Source organism: Rhyacophila brunnea, unplaced genomic scaffold, assembly GCF_057557595.1.
Source record: "Rhyacophila brunnea isolate RB1 unplaced genomic scaffold, BYU_Rbru_1.0 scaffold_2, whole genome shotgun sequence".
NCBI classification, from domain to species: Eukaryota; Metazoa; Arthropoda; class Insecta; order Trichoptera; family Rhyacophilidae; genus Rhyacophila; species Rhyacophila brunnea.
Genome location: NW_028232859.1, coordinates 50,504,733 through 50,521,306, shown reverse-complemented (window position 1 = coordinate 50,521,306; position 16,574 = coordinate 50,504,733). Strand labels below are relative to the sequence as shown.

Here is a 16,574-nt window from a genome sequence, read left to right as displayed (position 1 = left end):
AAAGTAAGTAGTAAAAAATCATGTTTATTTAAAATAAATAGTTAAATATTATGTAGGTACCTACCTCAATAATATATGAACATAACTAGGTTAAATAAATATTTACCTATCATCCCTACCGATACCCTTATATCTGTGTCTATGGTTTGAATAATGTCTGTACCTACAAACACATCGCACACGTCACGTGACAAAACTAGTTCTGTCAAATTGAACTGTCATTTTACGCATGCCGTGTGTCTATGGTTGTCATGTCAGTGTCACTATATCCCTGAGATTAAAATTTAATTGTACACTACCCAATAATTACATATTTATCTTTAGTCACAAGCCTACTTCATAACAATTTACAACTAGGATCATTTTGGATTAAAAATGTGCTCAGTGGCTGAAGATGAATTTGACGAACTAAAAGTTATGGAAAAATATGAACCACTCTTAAAAACGTCAGTATAAATCATAGTTCTTATTCTTCTTCGCGAAATCTCATGACCGAGATGATTTGGCGGTCGGCAGGATTCTTCACGGCTCGGTTACACTCCTCTCGGTATTCGACGACACTCAGAGCCTGTATCAGTAGAAAACTTGAGGCATTCTTGGTCCATCCATCTAAAGGGATCTCTTCTTTGTCCTATCCGATCTAACTAAATATCAATAATTTGGAAAAGATACAGTATCGTCTAAAAACAGTAAACAATTTACATTTTAAATGTTGAAATCACAATCACACCGGTTTATGGAACAAACATTCCATTATAAATAACAAACACAATACAATTCAATGACAGAACCTAATGAAACAATGGCAGTAGCAGTAATTTATTCGTTGACTGTCTCCAGCTGAATTCCGATAACTTCCTCGTGCACGACAAGCATTGGCGCAAAGCCCACTACAAGTAGCAGTTTTCATTTGTCTCTGGGTTACAGTAGGTTGTGTCAGGCCACTGGTAGAATATTTTTTATGGAAAAATTCACCTACTGCCATCGCATGTTTAGTTTTCATGAAATAGTTAATTATAATATAAATTTTTAATACATCGTTAGCATCCATTAATTTTGATTTCATTAATGTGAATGACAGGCCGTTTTTAAAGCTTATTTTTGACAATATGGAGTGCTGATCTTTACCAAGAATTTGTCTGGGTTGACATTATCCCTGGGGGCTTTATAACAAAAACTATATAGGTACTCACTTCAATGGCAAATGAAAAAATATAGTAATGTTTGGATGGCTGAATAATATATTTGTTCTGTAAGAATTCCTTTTGGAATAATCTGACTAGCTAATAGGTACTTAATTAAAACGTGGACTAAATTATACTTTGTATTTTTTACAGGGACAATACACCTTGCAAGAAATGCAAAATTCAAAATGCTGATGTAATCCTACGAAAGAAAGATCCTTACTGTAATGAGTGCTTCTTGGGCGGTGTAGTTCATAAGTTTCGAGCTAGCCTTGGAAAAACAAAGCTGATTCGAAAGGGAGACAGAGTATTGATTGCCTTCTCTGGGGATGCGGCTTCTTCAGCTCTTATGAATCTGGTTGTGAATGGTCTTAAAGAGGACAATCATAAAAGACTTCGCTTTGAACCTGTCGCTCTCTATATTGATGGTTTGTTGTAATTTATTAATGATCTTTATTATAAGATTGATCTGAATAATCTATAATCTTAAATTGAAATATTATACTACAATGAGGAAATGTTATTAGCTACATCTTTTATAAACACACTAAATAGGTACACATCAAAGTATTACTACCACCTTATTTCAGCTGTCAAAATTTAAACCCAGTAAGGGACTTCAGAAAAAATGTCCAGGAACGTCAAAAAACATGTCTTTATGAATCCTATTGCAATAATTATCATAAAATAATATATATTAAAATTTAAGTGATGATATTATATTGTGTAAATGTCATTAATATTGTTTAATTCAAGAATGGATTTTTAAATACTGACCAAGGATTTTTAAATACTGACCGAGGGGAAATAAAAAACCCCAACAAATATGCCACCTTTAAGTCGTAATACTCGAGTTAAATTAACTCGATATCAATCAAAAAATACTTTGAGATAATTAAAATACTGTTGCATTTTTGTGAAAACAAAGTGGTTGTATTCATCAATTTACGTTTATCAGTATTATACCGTACGAAACAAGTCTACTTCAAATCAGTGTGGCATAATTCAACAAGAATACCATAATAATTATAAAATAAGAATCCAAAATTTATTATAACCCTACAACTTTTCTAACTGTCGCGCCCCCAAACCTCTACTTGGTTTCGAAATTATTTTTGTTGGATACTGTAATAAATTTGTAAATCAGCGGTAAGTTGTAGTTGCTAGGTTTTGTTAACGTTGAATATCTCGAAAATTAAGCATTTTTTTTTTAAATACAGACACAATAATTTTAAGAGATTGTGTATTTAAAAGTACAATAAAACAGATTTTTGATAGAATGTCCCTTGCTGTGTTATAAATTTGGACGGCCCATTTGTTTGTAAATACTATCCTCACTGATATTTACAAACATCTTGTACGTCTGTCATTTGTAATTATTTAAATGTACCTAATATTATTACTAACTTCGATTCATAGAAGGCAACAGGATTTCTCCAAAATTTTAGTTTTGATGTCATTGCATGTGCTAATATTTTTTATTCAAGACAATATATTGCAACATACGCATTAGATTAGTACTGAGGATTTTTTAAATAGGTATATCTCAACTTATGTATTAAAGAATGTTACATTCTTGAATCTTTTGTAAAATCAAATGAAAATATTAATATCTATTATAATATTGTAGTTATTTTTGACACTGTCATCTTTTATAGTTTTGTTATACACTTTTTACTCATGTGATAAAATCATATTTCTACTTTTCCAGAGGGTGCTATAAATTTATCAAACGAAGAGAGGCTTAAAAAGTCTTCCTATTTACTATCACAAGCGCAATTATTAGACATGAAGATGACAGTGGCGTCCATATCCGATGTGCTAGCTGAAGATAACTCAGTCAGTTTAGTCAGTAATGACAACTTGGTAATTGACAATGAGAAAGATGTCAAGATAAAAGCAATATTTGACTCGGTCACCAGTATGACAGCAAAGCAAGATTTGTTGAAGAAACTTCGGAAGACACTGCTGGTAAAATATGCTGAGGCCTTCAATTGTGCATTTGTTTTTGTAGCCGATACTGCCACAAGCTTAGCTGCTGATTTATTGGCTAGCCTGTCACTGGGAGCAGGATCAAATTTAGCAACAGAGATTGTAAGTTTTGTTTTCGAAGATATTTTACTATATTATTCTGTAGGTGTAAAATATAGATGAATATCCTCATTTCTTCTACTCACCACTCATGTATAGCTATTATAGTTCTGCAGTTATATTATGTATTAACTGATTAGCATGTCGTTGTTCATTCTTTTACACCTACATATTATTATGTATGTTTGAACATCTTTTGGCGGTTTTGATTTATGTACACAGGGAAATAGGTTGTTTTCTTCATTCATTTATAGTGGCATGCGATAAAAATCAGAAGGCGAAAATATTGGATTCATCCGTCAATTATTAGGCATAAAGGACCAAATACACTCTTATGATGATCGGGCAAATATGAGGAGCAAACATTCAAAAAGTAATTTGTCACACATTTTGAAAAATGCCGTTTATTGTCAATTCTGATAGTCCATATTTAAATCTATGAAAGGAAACCAGAATCAGTGTTCAAAGAACCTTTTATCCTATAAAAAAATATAATGCCTTGATTTTCATTCAAATAGTGTTTTGCCCACAAGTTTCATGCAAATCGTGTTTTGTCCAAATTTCAAATCAAAAAATGAACCACTTCCGCGAATTTTGGATTATACAAAATACCAGGTTTAAAATTCTTTCCTTTAACAGTTTTATAATAAAAAAACCATTTTGAGTACAATATGTTTTTCTTGATTATCTCAGCTCAACATCTGTGTGACAAATCACGTTTTGAATGTTTGCTCCTCATATATGTCAAGAGCGTTTTAGAGTCTATGATCATATCTATGCTATTCCGTTTACACATAAGCGAATATATGTCAAAAAAATCTATGACAGAGACGTGGGCATAGAATCTACGACACCCGCATGTGCCAATCCGTTTACACACGATGCCGTAAAATCTATTGTCACATATTTGCCACTGATAAATACTACCAACATGACGTTTGACAAACATTATGGTTGGTACGTCTTCGAAAAATATATTAGTCTAGATGAGTATTCACAAACGCCAATCTGTCAAATGAAAATCGAAATATGATTGAAATACATCAGTTGCATATCAGTTGGCTTCCTAGGTTGTAGGTAGTGAGATTTGAAACTACCTATACTTATTAACTATTTTGTTCTTGTCCACATCGTATTATAATGCCGGCGAATGTAGGAAACCCATGGATGCTTTCAGAAGTTATCATGTATGTACATTTCGTACCTACGCTTGTCGTGTGAAGATTTCGATGGGTGATTATTAAAGGTTGAGCCCCGAAAAAAACCCGTATGCGAAAAATAACGGCCGGCAGCGGCCAATAACATTGCTTTCCAAATCCTGAACTATTTCTACCCAAGCAGCATTTATTTTAACTCTGTCTTCATAGTCGGATTGTGCGCAATCCCACAATAGTTGACTGGTTCCCAAGATTCTAATTAAATTAATAACAGCGTCATCCGTCCATTCCACCACGATTTTGCGAACTCATTTATCAGTTTTATCCATTTCATTACTGTTTATATAACTACCGTGTACCTGTATTTACTGTCAAGATGACGTTCGAAATAAAAGACAGAAAAAACACTTCCCGCGCGATCTATGACCCATAAACAATAATATATGACAACACGTTTGGCATAGACATCACAAGGAACGAGTGTCACACAAAATTATCGAGGTGTTCACACTTATGTATACTTACGAAAAACTATGACATTAAAGGCTGTCATAGATCGTTTGACATATATGACAGTCTATGACATCTTATTTACACTCTCGACACAGAACATAAGAAACGGGTTTTTCGGCATATATATGCCTGACTGCATATATATGCACAGTGGATCATCTATCGCAGCAGAACCCATCAAGCACCCAGTAACTGACGTCTAGATAAAAATGGCCGGATCGAGTGCTTAGCGCAGGCGCGGGCTGGCATCGCGACATCCAACATGTTAGAAGAGTCAATAGTTGACCTGTCGCATTTGTTGTTCAGTTGCATTCAACCAATCTGCAACCTCCATTTGATAGCGTGTGTTATGACGATAACGTCACATCTACGAATTCGACATGCGGCGAATTCTGATATGCGAGCTGACTTAAGCTAAACTTGTCACGTTCTATAGTCTTTACCCTAAACCCCTAAACAATACGGGTTAATAACGATTAAAAAATACATAACAGTGATTTCTATTAGCAGTAATTAGTGCAAGAACGTAGTGGTCGCGCGGGGGCGGCGTCTTGCGAAACTCAAACGTATAACCGTGTGTAAAATGTTCGTAGACAGTGCCTTTTTTGGGGCATAATACACACGGTTATATGTTTGAGTTTCGCAAGACGCCGCTGCGCCCGCCAAATCACTACGGCCGAGCACTTAAGATTTGTTGATAACCCTGAATTATATATTATATGGATTTTTATGTGCAAAATTGACAATTTCAAGATACAATTTTTTGAACTCTTCATGTTTTGGTCAAGCCAAACTATGATAATACATTTGATGATTAGTTTTATAAAACCTACCGTTGAAGTTTATTTTCACGGTATACAGGGGGAAATTGAGAACCCCGAGTATCCTAATGAAAAATATCAGTTTTGCACTTATGGTTGGTATTGGACAAAATAAATTGACCTGAAACCCGTAAAAACTTCACTTCAATAGTGTTAACTGTCAATTTATTCTTGGTGGAGATGCTGGATTAATTAAAAAAAGACAATATTAATAGTACTCAATGAGATAATTCAAAATGATCAGTACTTATTTCATCCACCCAAATGGACATTTTATCAACTGACAGATAAATTAATTATTGATTTTTTTTAGGGTTTTTGTGATGACAGATATAACACTGTCAAAATTTTAAAGCCGATGAGAGACTTCACTTCAGACGATCTCGAGCTATTCGTCAGAATCAACAAAATATCCCACATCGCCCATACACCACTAGTGGGAAGCAATAATCATTATTCCAGCATACAGTCGTTAACAAGAAAGTTTGTGACAGACTTGCAGAACGATTTTCCTGCTACGATACCTACTGTTCTTCGGATCGGTGACAAAGTGGAAAATAAGACGTCTGCTGAAATTGATTCTGAAGAGAATCAATGTGCACTTTGCCAGGTAAATACTTTTCTTCATAGGCGGCACAACTTACATTGAGGATCCAACAATGACATTTCCTAAGTGCCATGCATTTACATTACCTGATTGTTCACTTTCAGTCGTTATCCCTGAAAATACTATAATTTACAGGACATGTGAATTGGGTGAACACCAGGCAACTCTTAGTTTGTGAAACATACCATCGAATTAGTCAATAAAGGCCTCAATTTAAAATTTCTAACAGATAGACCTAGCATGGTTGGATTTGACGCTTCCCTTTTGTTTACAAGTAAATTCATGAAGGTAATTCAATTGCAATTCAGGAAATCTTTCGGGTTTGACTATTGTTAATAAATGGTTATGTTTGTTTTAGTCACTATTGGATACAGAGGCAGTCCCGTGCTCCGCACTTCAAGCGACCGAATTTTCTAGAGAAATGTCAAACCGAATCATTGATGACGACCTATCGACTGGTCAGAATCGAGGAGCAGAAAATGCGTGCAAGGACTGTACATGTAAATCAACATCAACAGGCGACAAGACACTGACCAGGCGTGAAATTGAACAATTCTTGTGCTACAGCTGCCGGTTGATTATGAGAGACGTCCAAGATCTGAGTTCACTGCCTCCGCCTTTCATGTCTTCCATACGTTACAAAAGATCCCTTCGTGATATAAGAAACAATATTCAGGATTTTCTTTTATAAAGCACAAATTAATGTTAATAAACAAAATAGGTCATTTAAATGTTATATATTTGTTTTAAATTAACTACAAATTTTGTACATGAAAAACTGTTTATTTACTTTCAATCGGTTCTTATAGGTTGTTACAAGCTTTTTTCTTCCAGTTTTCAATAAAAAATGAAAATGTGTCGAGAAGGAAAGCTGCTTTACAATAATATAATGCGAGGATTAAATAAGTTTAGCACAAATTTGACGTATGTGATCAGTTAAACATACAATGATTTGAATCGGAAATGCAGCAACTTTCCCAGTACCGTAGATATCAATCAGATGTAGCAGAAATTTAAAGAAACGACGCCAGTTGAAAAAATTCACAATACGCCTGCTGCCTGTGATCCACTACTGGGAATGTATGAGTAAACCGAAATACAAAAATTCACCATACCTGTCTGCACTGTCTGCATTTATACTTAGGATGCTAATGGAATAAATTACAGGGAGATGGTGATCTATGAAAATTGCAAGTCAACCAACCGACTTGCCATAGATTTTTTTCATAGATCACGAGTGAACTTACATGGGACATTAAAAGTGAAATAAAATAATCAATGAGATACATAATAGAAATGACATTATGATGACAGTCAGTAGGCATATTGTTGAAGTGCTGAAATCACTTTCTTAGCTTCCACTTCTTCCAGAGATATTCATTCAACATTTGTAAAGATTATTAAACAAAACTAACTAAATTAATCACACGGCAATAAACAATTGACATAATTATGACACTAAACAGTTTATACATTTCAGTGACTCGGATCAATTGCAATATTACCTCATCAATTTTAACAATTCATTGAAATGACAGTTACATATTTGCACAACGTGCGAGTTACCGAATACACTTTATATGAAAAAATAATTCTTTACAGTGGTCAATAAAATGCACATTCTGCATTACCGAATGCGATTGTTTAAATATATAGGCGACTGAGATATCTAATCTTTCTCTCGGGTGAACTGGTTATTTCATTTGTATTTCCTTATTGATTAGCTGATTAGCTGCACAACGTGAGGTGGTTATTATGCATTTTATGAGTTGAGCGATTGCCCAAATTACATCACACGAGATAATCGATTGTAGAAAAGGACACAAGCGTTGACGAGTGTCGGCCAAATTCGGCGTGACAGGCTCAATAAGGAATAAACTAATTCGATTTGTTCAATCCTACAATACAATATGTCCAGCGACATTGTCGCTGACGACAAGACACTTCATCTCGGGCGCGCCACAATACCTCGGCTGCTCTTATTTTATTACCGGTTTTGTCTGATTTGCAAAATATACAACTGCCAGAATAAAAATTATCAGACAACAATCGCCGATCACCGATTCGCGCAGATCCTAAAATTTTGTATTTATGCCCTTACGCTATCCCCGTTTATCTACAGTTTCCTACTAGATAAATACAAAATTTTAACGGATTATATATTTATAACGTAACATCTCGAAGGCGTACGTTGAAACGGTTGTTATATTACAAATAATTACAATATCAACACTAAAGATATAAATGCAAAACATTAAAGTGCATCAATGGATCGATGAAACTACTAAGGTATGGATGTCTAAATCAACAAGGTCGTATTTGAAAATCCGTTGAAAACAATGTGACAAAATCGACAACCGGATCGCTCAGAAAAGTACGAAGATGAGACCGGCGCTCCATCCGAAGCTCCGCGCCCGTATAAAACATGTCCCAACCTAAAAAGATTTATCATATAAACTGCGCCATCGATGGTCGACAAGATCGATGACTCCATTAGACCTGAAGGGATTTTTAATATTTTAAATTTTAGCCAGAAACACTTTTTAAGAATCTATATAATAAACATATGTTATTTTCATAATCAATAAATCTAAACAATATTGTCTCTTCCTAATGTGCCCGATCGGTTAACATCTGTCATGACACGCCACCGGGCCCGGCGACGGACGCCTCTCCGCCCCGCCTTCACGACTCACGCCCTCCCCTCTTCCCGTACTCTATTGTCATAGTATCCTAGCCACAGTTGCACTGACGGACCGAGAGGCGTTAACCGAGAACGTGACACAGTGGTGAGGGCGAAGCCGCCCAAGCGGGCCCGCCGATGGTGTAGTCTGCCGCTCAAAGAGAAGGAGTGCAGAGAAGGGGCAGTCGGCGGCCGCTTATTCTGTCGTCGGAATTGGTCCATGAATTGCACTCGGAGTGGGAGAGGACGATGTCACCAGACGACCCTGCTCCTTCACTACAGGGTCTGAAATAAAAATATCAGTTCTATATTTTACACATTCATATATCTCGGTAACCAGAGATTAACTCGGTAACATGACAGTATGCGCTTACTACAATACCTGTAATTCTTTTGGCACATCTTACGAATGACAAAACCAATAGACCTTATCTCAATGGTAAGATAAGATGTTTCAACATGATCTGTTTGAAGGTTGGATCTAAATTTTTTGAAGATAAGTCTTATCATGACTGCTTGAACTTAGAGACCGGTAAACTCAATCATTGAAATTCAAACAAAATTGGCTGCAGACATGCAATGGCAAAATGTATCAATTTTATTGTAGGAATATAATGATTATTTGAGTGCCTGAGCAATTATTTAATAGAATATTCTACAATTAATATGTAGTTACAATGCGTATTGTGAATTATTAAGGAAAACTATATATAGATAGTTGAAGACAGAGTGACTTACAAAAGTAGGGGTGTTCCATAGCTTCATGTGCAGTGTACCGTTCGTAATGGTCATAGCGCAGTAGGCGGTCGAGAAAATCTAGCGACTCGGGAGTCACGAGATGCTGATTCTCACTGTGCACAAACCGCTCCCACCGCTTGCGAGAATGCCTGCCGACAACATTTACATCATATTAGACATGCACATCGATTATCTCTTTGTATGATTCATATTTCCACATGCATGCTTGCTGCACAATATTAGGGCTAGAGAAGAACATCGGGTACCATGTCGATTTCATAACACATAGCTGGAAAAATCTAGGTCGACTTTTTGTACCGCGACATCAATATTTATTTTGATTATCTGTGCAGAATTTATCATTAAATGGAATTCATAAAAATAAAAGGTAAATCACCATTCCCACAGAGAAAATGGATCTCCAGTGTGGAGGGTATCGTAACATACTTTTTATGAGAATCAGTTGTAGGATGTTCACTAAACTCGTTTGCTCCGTGTGCACTGGGTCTGAACACATTGAAAATCTTTCGACCCAGTGCCGGGATTCAAATCTACATACCACGGATTAAAGGACGGGTGTTCAATCCTCTGCACAAAATAGGCATAGGCCGCACAAATAGTTATTTAAAAATATGGAACTTGTGAAAAATATCAAATTCTAAATAATACTGTAAATAAAAAAATGGACACTATTTAAGGTACCTAACGCAAAGTACAAGTCAGCGATTATTTGTTTTGGGGACTGAAAAACCCATCCATGTATGGAACTGATATTATATACTATTTACAGCACACGGATGAGGATCATTCAGTCTGATTTGCTAGAGCAACAAATATTTGTGTCACTCAACCTATCATAACCATATTTTACTGACGCTGACTCATATTCGCTAGCACCTCGATCAGTCTGTTTAAGGATTCTATTAGGATACAAATGAGGTAAGTATATATATGATGAAGTTCCTACAACCTATTTGAGACGGAAAACGATACCTATATTAATAAGGCAAGCATAAGTGAAAACAAAATTAACTGTTAAGAGTAAAACTAGTGAGCGAATGGCAATTGGGCTTCGGAATTCAGTAAGTTTATTGTAAAATTTGCTTATAATATGAGTAATCTAGAAACAAAAACAGCAGTTTCCATTTTTGAAAAATGTCAAGTCAATAAAAACGTCTTTTTTGTTTTATAGGTACTATAAATTCTAAAAAAACTATTATAAAATGTTATATATTATTAGTATACAAACATTTAAAAAAGTTTTTTTTTCAAAAATTACACCTGTAAACCCAGTCCGCACATTAAAAATTGTCATGACTGAAATAAATATCATGAATCAAAACTGATCGCAACTCGAGGCCATGCCAGGGAAGGGGCATCAACCGGCTAGCCAGAATGAATGACAAAATGTGACATTTTGGGATTAAACCTACGCCGCATGTCAGGTGAAATTTGTTGAATGCGGCACCAGCAGTTTTTTTAATGTTGTAATCATGCCATGTGCTGCGGTACATTTAGTTACAATATCATGTAATTGTGATTGCCATTTTTAAAGACTCACAAACATTCTACGAAAATGGAAACTGATGTTATTGTTTATAAGCCCCTCATATATATGCATAGTGAACGCAAAAATCTTTGAACTTGAAATCCAAATGGCCATTCCTTCAACGGCTTCAATCTACAACCTATTGAAATATGATAAAACAAATTTACAATGGATTGAGAATAAATCATCTGGAAACAAAAGTAACACGAGCGAATAGTAATCCACTTATGTTTCTAAAGAACACAAATAAAACCATAGAGAATATTGATATTGGAAATAGACCCTTTGCAAGTGAAATTGTGGTCCGAATATGTGATATTATACCTTATTTGCAGAGCCGGCCCTACGGTTTGACGGATCGGGGTGGCCGCCCTGGGCCTCTCCCTTTGACATTAAGGAAAGTTTATTTATTTAACATTTTGAAATTTTCAACAGGCACTGAACATTCGTCTGCACATTGCACTTGCATCTGACTAAGGATGGCCTTCATTCCGCTCAATCCTAAAGCGACAGCGCTCCGAATAAAACTACCAAAGAAACTTACAATAATTAATTATTCGGCACTAATATTATTCAAATGAAATTGACTACTTTAAAAATAGACGTTATATTTAGGATTGCGCAAAATATTACGGTAAATTTTTAACTCGGATCAATGTCTCTCATTGGCACGGCAAAGGAACAAGCATGGTAAATAAGTGACATACATAATACAGAATTGATAGAATTGAAAAGATAAGGTTCATAAGTTATTAAATTCGACAATTAATAACAGTTTGTCTTCTAATTTTGCGACTTGCTAACTTCATTCAATTGCGACAATTACAATTAGAATAATCTTGGAGTCTGAATAATGAATGGCATAAGAACTTTTGAATTTTAAATGATTAGCAAACATTACAAATTGATTAATATTAATGTTAAGTGCTCTCAGGGTAGTTCATTCATTTTATAAGTTTAAATGAATATCATTTTGATTTCTGACTGTTGATTGACTGAAGAAGATCAGTTACAATAATTTAAAGCAAAATTACAGCGAGTGACGGAATAGAGTAGAATGGAACGCCATACACACCTGCCCAAAATGTCATTGAACCTGGGATCGAGTTCTATGTGATATTTCTCGAGATACTCAAAGAGCTCCTCCGTGCCGAGGACTTTGGCAATGCGCACCAGCTGGTCGTAGTTGTCGTGGCCGTGGAAGAAAGGCTCCTTGCGGAAGATCATGGAGGCCAGCATGCAGCCCAGCGACCACATGTCCAGCGAGTAGTCGTACATCTGGTAGTCCACCAACAGCTCCGGACCCTGCATCATCCCACATCCGATATTCAAATATATACTATACTCCTAAATCAAAGTTGAGACTATAATTTATAAAATTGACGCAGGTATGTTACCTTGAAATATCTAGACGCCACGCGAACATTGTATTCTTGGCCCGGATGGTAAAATTCGGCGAGGCCCCAATCAATTAGACGAAGTTTCCTATTTTTGTGATCAATCATCACGTTGTGTGGCTTCACGTCTCGATGCATGATGCCCTGACTGTGACAGTAGTTGAGGGCTTTTAGCAACTCGTACAGATAATACCTGAAAGCATCGCAGGGAAAGCGTTCAAAAACAACTGACCGAAGACATCGTTAATTGTTTAAATATTTTTGAATGATGTATCACTGTGACTATAAATAAACACAATATTTATATACATTTGAAAAATCTCACTCACAAAACTCACAGCACATTTTCAACAATTAAACAGTTCATTCATAGAATTATGCAAAAATCTTCATCATTCAGATTATAGGTAATACGAGTTTTATAATGCTAAATTGTTTTGTGGAATAGCTGGAATTTTGCCAACAATTAAACTATTCATTTTTCGGGAATAAAATTTTTCTACATAAAATTGTCTCGTTCAAACACAATATTGATATATCGCTGTGTACTTATCGCAATAACTTACGCAATAATACAAAATTGCATGATGCATAGTAGATAATACCTACTTATATCAAAACGCAATTTATTTATTGTGCAAGTATGCAGAATTAATTCAAAACCAAAATAGGTAATAAATGTGTGTTTTCATCATTATTAAGTCTTATTAATTTTGTAATCAATTGAACATAATACATAATATTCATCAGTCATCACACAGAAAACAAAACTGATGAATCATTTACTCATCAGATTAATACTATAATTTTTGTGTCAATTATTTTGGCCATGTTAGCAGAAAACTACTATAGTGTGACCAAGCCTGGAGAATAGATTGATTGAAAACAAAGCAACTTGCACTGAATGGCAGAGTAGTGTGACAAATTGTTCATGACGTGTTCACTGTTTATGACTCTCAGATTAGTTTATATTTCACTACATTTCTATATGGTAACACCAACTCGGTTTATTTAATTTAATCTGTGAGTGACTGAATAAGCATACTGTTTTGTGGCTCACATGAAAGACGGAAGCAAAGGAGAGGGATTTTTAGTTCCCCAAATGATGCATTTAAAGTGTCACATCATAATATAAGAGTTGCACTGGAGTAAGTAGATACCATATGGCTCTAGTGACATTGAGATTCAATGTAAAAACTGTGACTGTATAAATAATTCAAACAGTATTATTTTCAAGGTTCACTTCCAAACAATTTAGTTATACATGCGTGCGCAAATCAAAGCCTTATATTATAAGTCAAGTGACGAGGTCGCTTACCTTATGTCAAAATCAGATAGAGTTATATAAAGCTGCTTGAAGTCCGTATTGTTTACATGCTCAAATATAAGTGCCGGAGTTCGGGAAACTGGATCCTTTACAACCGCCTGCAGCGTTATTATATTTGTGCCACCACTTAAATTTTCTAAGATCTTTATTTCTCGTTTTATCTTCTTCTTTTTTACAGGCTGCGGAAAAAAAACAAAATCTGTCATGACACCAAAACCAGTGGTAGTGAGCACTTAAAGCTTGCTTACGTTGTTAATGATAAAAATTGTCGAGGAATATTTAACGTTCATGTGACATTTGATGTCAATGTGACAGTTTTAAACATAATACACTGAATAATGTATTGAGTAGATACAAAATAAGCTATGGGTTACGGTTACACCTAAAAGAATGACTTTTCAGGCTTAATGATATGCAGCCAATGCACTTTACCGGCTTGTCCAGTTAAGAAAGGTCAAAGGTGTGCATACCATATCTGGGATAAATACGACACAGGGGTTATATTATTATTATTAAGGGCATAGGTATATTGATTGGAGGATACTCACTTTTAATATTTTTACTACGCATTTTTCGTCATTTTTGACGGTAATCGCCTCAAAGACTTCACTGTATTTGCCTCTGCCGAGCTTGCGGACCAACTGGTAGTCGTCCTGGTCTCCCCAGTTGACTAAATAGCTCTCGTAGTCCCAATAGTCTCTAGTCTTGTGCGAGTTGACGTCCGCGTAGACTCGAGCTCTACTGGGCAATGCCATCGCCGGTTCCTTGAGACGGATGTGTCTCACACAGCCTCTACTGACACCGAAACTCTTTGAAGCAGCTGCATATGTGTTAGTTAATGCACCTACAAGAAAAGGGTACAGGGTTCGATTTAATCATAACCAATAAAGTGACACTCCTCACAACACAATGCTTTGAAACCGCATGTTTCCACCGTTCCGACCGTATTTTCGACAGCGCACGTATTCCGCGAAATGTAATAAGTTCACTGGCGATATTACGACGAACGGGTGAAAACCGAATGCTAATTTACGAACTGGCAGGCAGCCGCGAGGCGAATCGGCAATGGGTGGTTAATTTGAAAGGGCGTCAAGTCTACACTGAACGGGAACACACATGAAAATATCACAGCGCCTTAAAATACACAAGGATAACCGAGAAGCCCGGTGTTTCGACACGCTCAGAGATCAAAAAAAGTCTATATTTGACAAATTTATACGAAAAATTTGACCGTCATAAGACGGTCCACACGCCATTGCTCGCCAAATCGTCGGAGCGATCGCAGTCAATGTGGAATTAAGTCAAACATACCTAGTACATTCCTGTAGATAATCTTGAAATATTTTATTTGGTTAATAAGCTAACTAATAGTGATAATATAAAATAGGTATTTAGACACAGCCGTCAATAAAAAATATTTAAAAATATACAAGTCAACCGGCTTCAAAGCGTATAAAATACAAGATGGACGCTCACATCCCGCCACGGAAAACTAGATGCGAACTTTTTGTCCACGGCCACGGCACTCCAGTCGGCACATTTTAGCCCACTCGTCATTTTAGAAATTCTTTCGAACGAAATCCGCTAGAGGGCAACTCTTCAAAAATGTAGGCATACCAATTGTGATAAATTATTATTTTAACTTGTATTCTATTTATATGTAGAGTAATATTTTTTAATTATTTCAGAATAGGTAGGTTAAAGTGTTAAAGATTTTAGAGTTATATTACTGATCACAGAAAAAATGCTTTCTAAACAATACAGTGAGTGTTCAGTTTCACCGATGTTGATAATATACCTAGAGGTATTTAAAAATGATTTCGCTATGGACAACAGCTATGACGTACATTATTAAAGTATTCATCGCCATCATCAGCTATGCTCGAGCCACTGCTAGATTTAAGCCTCCCCTGGCTCCTAACATTTTTCTTTATTTCTATTTTCGTTGCCACGTACCTACAGACCTACAAACTTATCTGGCGAATGTGATGGGAGAGCCACTGTCGAAAACTACCTAATCACGACTCGTAACTGGCAAAATCTAACATTTGAATGACATTTTTCAATATGGCGTCCTATGGTAGTTCGTAGTTCCATTTTTGGCCATTCTTTAGATAAGTTTCTAGCCTACTAGTAATTTTCTGATATAGTAACACAGAGCACTTATACTTTGGTATGGTGGCTGCACTGCCGACACAAATGTATTATGTTCAAAAAGGCGGCAATTAAACATTGCTGAAAATGATATTATTTAGAATCCAAAAAGAAAATGATTCACAAATAAACGCGCACTATCGATATTTTTATTAAGACTATGAGTTAAATTTTATTTTGTCATAGCGCTCATTAAATGAACGCCAAATCCGTATTATCTAAGCTCTTCAACTTCAATATAATAATTCCATCGTTTATATTGTACACTACACCATTGTAAAGCAGCAAAACCCCAATGCGCATATAATTGTGTAGGTATGATTATACTATGCAGATTTCATTTCGTATAATGA

General features: G+C 35.7%; 2 protein-coding genes across 5 annotated transcripts; one reads left to right on the top strand and one right to left on the bottom strand.

The window, feature by feature from the left end:
• Positions 1-227: 227 nt before the first annotated feature.
• Positions 228-7,240, top strand: Ctu2 (Cytosolic thiouridylase subunit 2). Its single transcript, XM_085947258.1, has 5 exons — positions 228-446; positions 1,338-1,612; positions 2,896-3,278; positions 6,080-6,376; positions 6,732-7,240. Exons 1-5 carry the CDS (start codon positions 376-378, stop codon positions 7,062-7,064), a joined length of 1,359 nt encoding a protein of 452 aa, XP_085803384.1. The 5' UTR covers positions 228-375; the 3' UTR covers positions 7,065-7,240.
• CkIIalpha (casein kinase II subunit alpha) lies at positions 7,092-15,619 on the bottom strand. 4 transcript variants are annotated; one of them, XM_085947259.1, is made up of 8 exons: positions 15,379-15,619; positions 14,616-14,911; positions 14,059-14,246; positions 12,741-12,933; positions 12,419-12,648; positions 11,668-11,727; positions 9,795-9,943; positions 7,092-9,341 (listed from the first exon to the last, which is right to left on the bottom strand). In XM_085947259.1, the coding sequence occupies exons 2-8, from the start codon at positions 14,820-14,822 to the stop codon at positions 9,253-9,255; spliced, it is 1,116 nt and encodes a 371-aa protein (XP_085803385.1). In that variant the 5' UTR covers positions 14,823-14,911; positions 15,379-15,619; the 3' UTR covers positions 7,092-9,252. The 4 variants fall into 4 exon arrangements, with proteins under 4 accessions (XP_085803385.1, XP_085803386.1, XP_085803388.1 ...); XM_085947260.1 differs by having other exon boundaries at positions 15,544-15,619; XM_085947262.1 differs by lacking the exon at positions 11,668-11,727.
• Positions 15,620-16,574: the final 955 nt, after the last annotated feature.

Bases quoted from the DNA above. Each gene is read 5' to 3' on its own strand.
- CkIIalpha (XM_085947259.1), bottom strand. From the start codon at position 14,822: ATGGCATTGCCCAGTAGAGCTCGAGTCTACGCGGACGTCAACTCGCAC. The intron at 14,247-14,615 runs GTGAGTATCCTC...TTTTTTCCGCAG, and splicing joins GCGTAGTAAAAATATTAAAA to CCTGTAAAAAAGAAGAAGAT. The intron at 9,342-9,794 runs GTAAGTCACTCT...TTTTTATTTCAG, and splicing joins TATGGAACACCCCTACTTTT to ACCCTGTAGTGAAGGAGCAG.
- Ctu2 (XM_085947258.1), top strand. From the start codon at position 376: ATGTGCTCAGTGGCTGAAGATGAATTTGACGAACTAAAAGTTATGGAA. The intron at 3,279-6,079 runs GTAAGTTTTGTT...GATTTTTTTTAG, and splicing joins CAAATTTAGCAACAGAGATT to GGTTTTTGTGATGACAGATA. The intron at 6,377-6,731 runs GTAAATACTTTT...TGTTTGTTTTAG, and splicing joins ATCAATGTGCACTTTGCCAG to TCACTATTGGATACAGAGGC.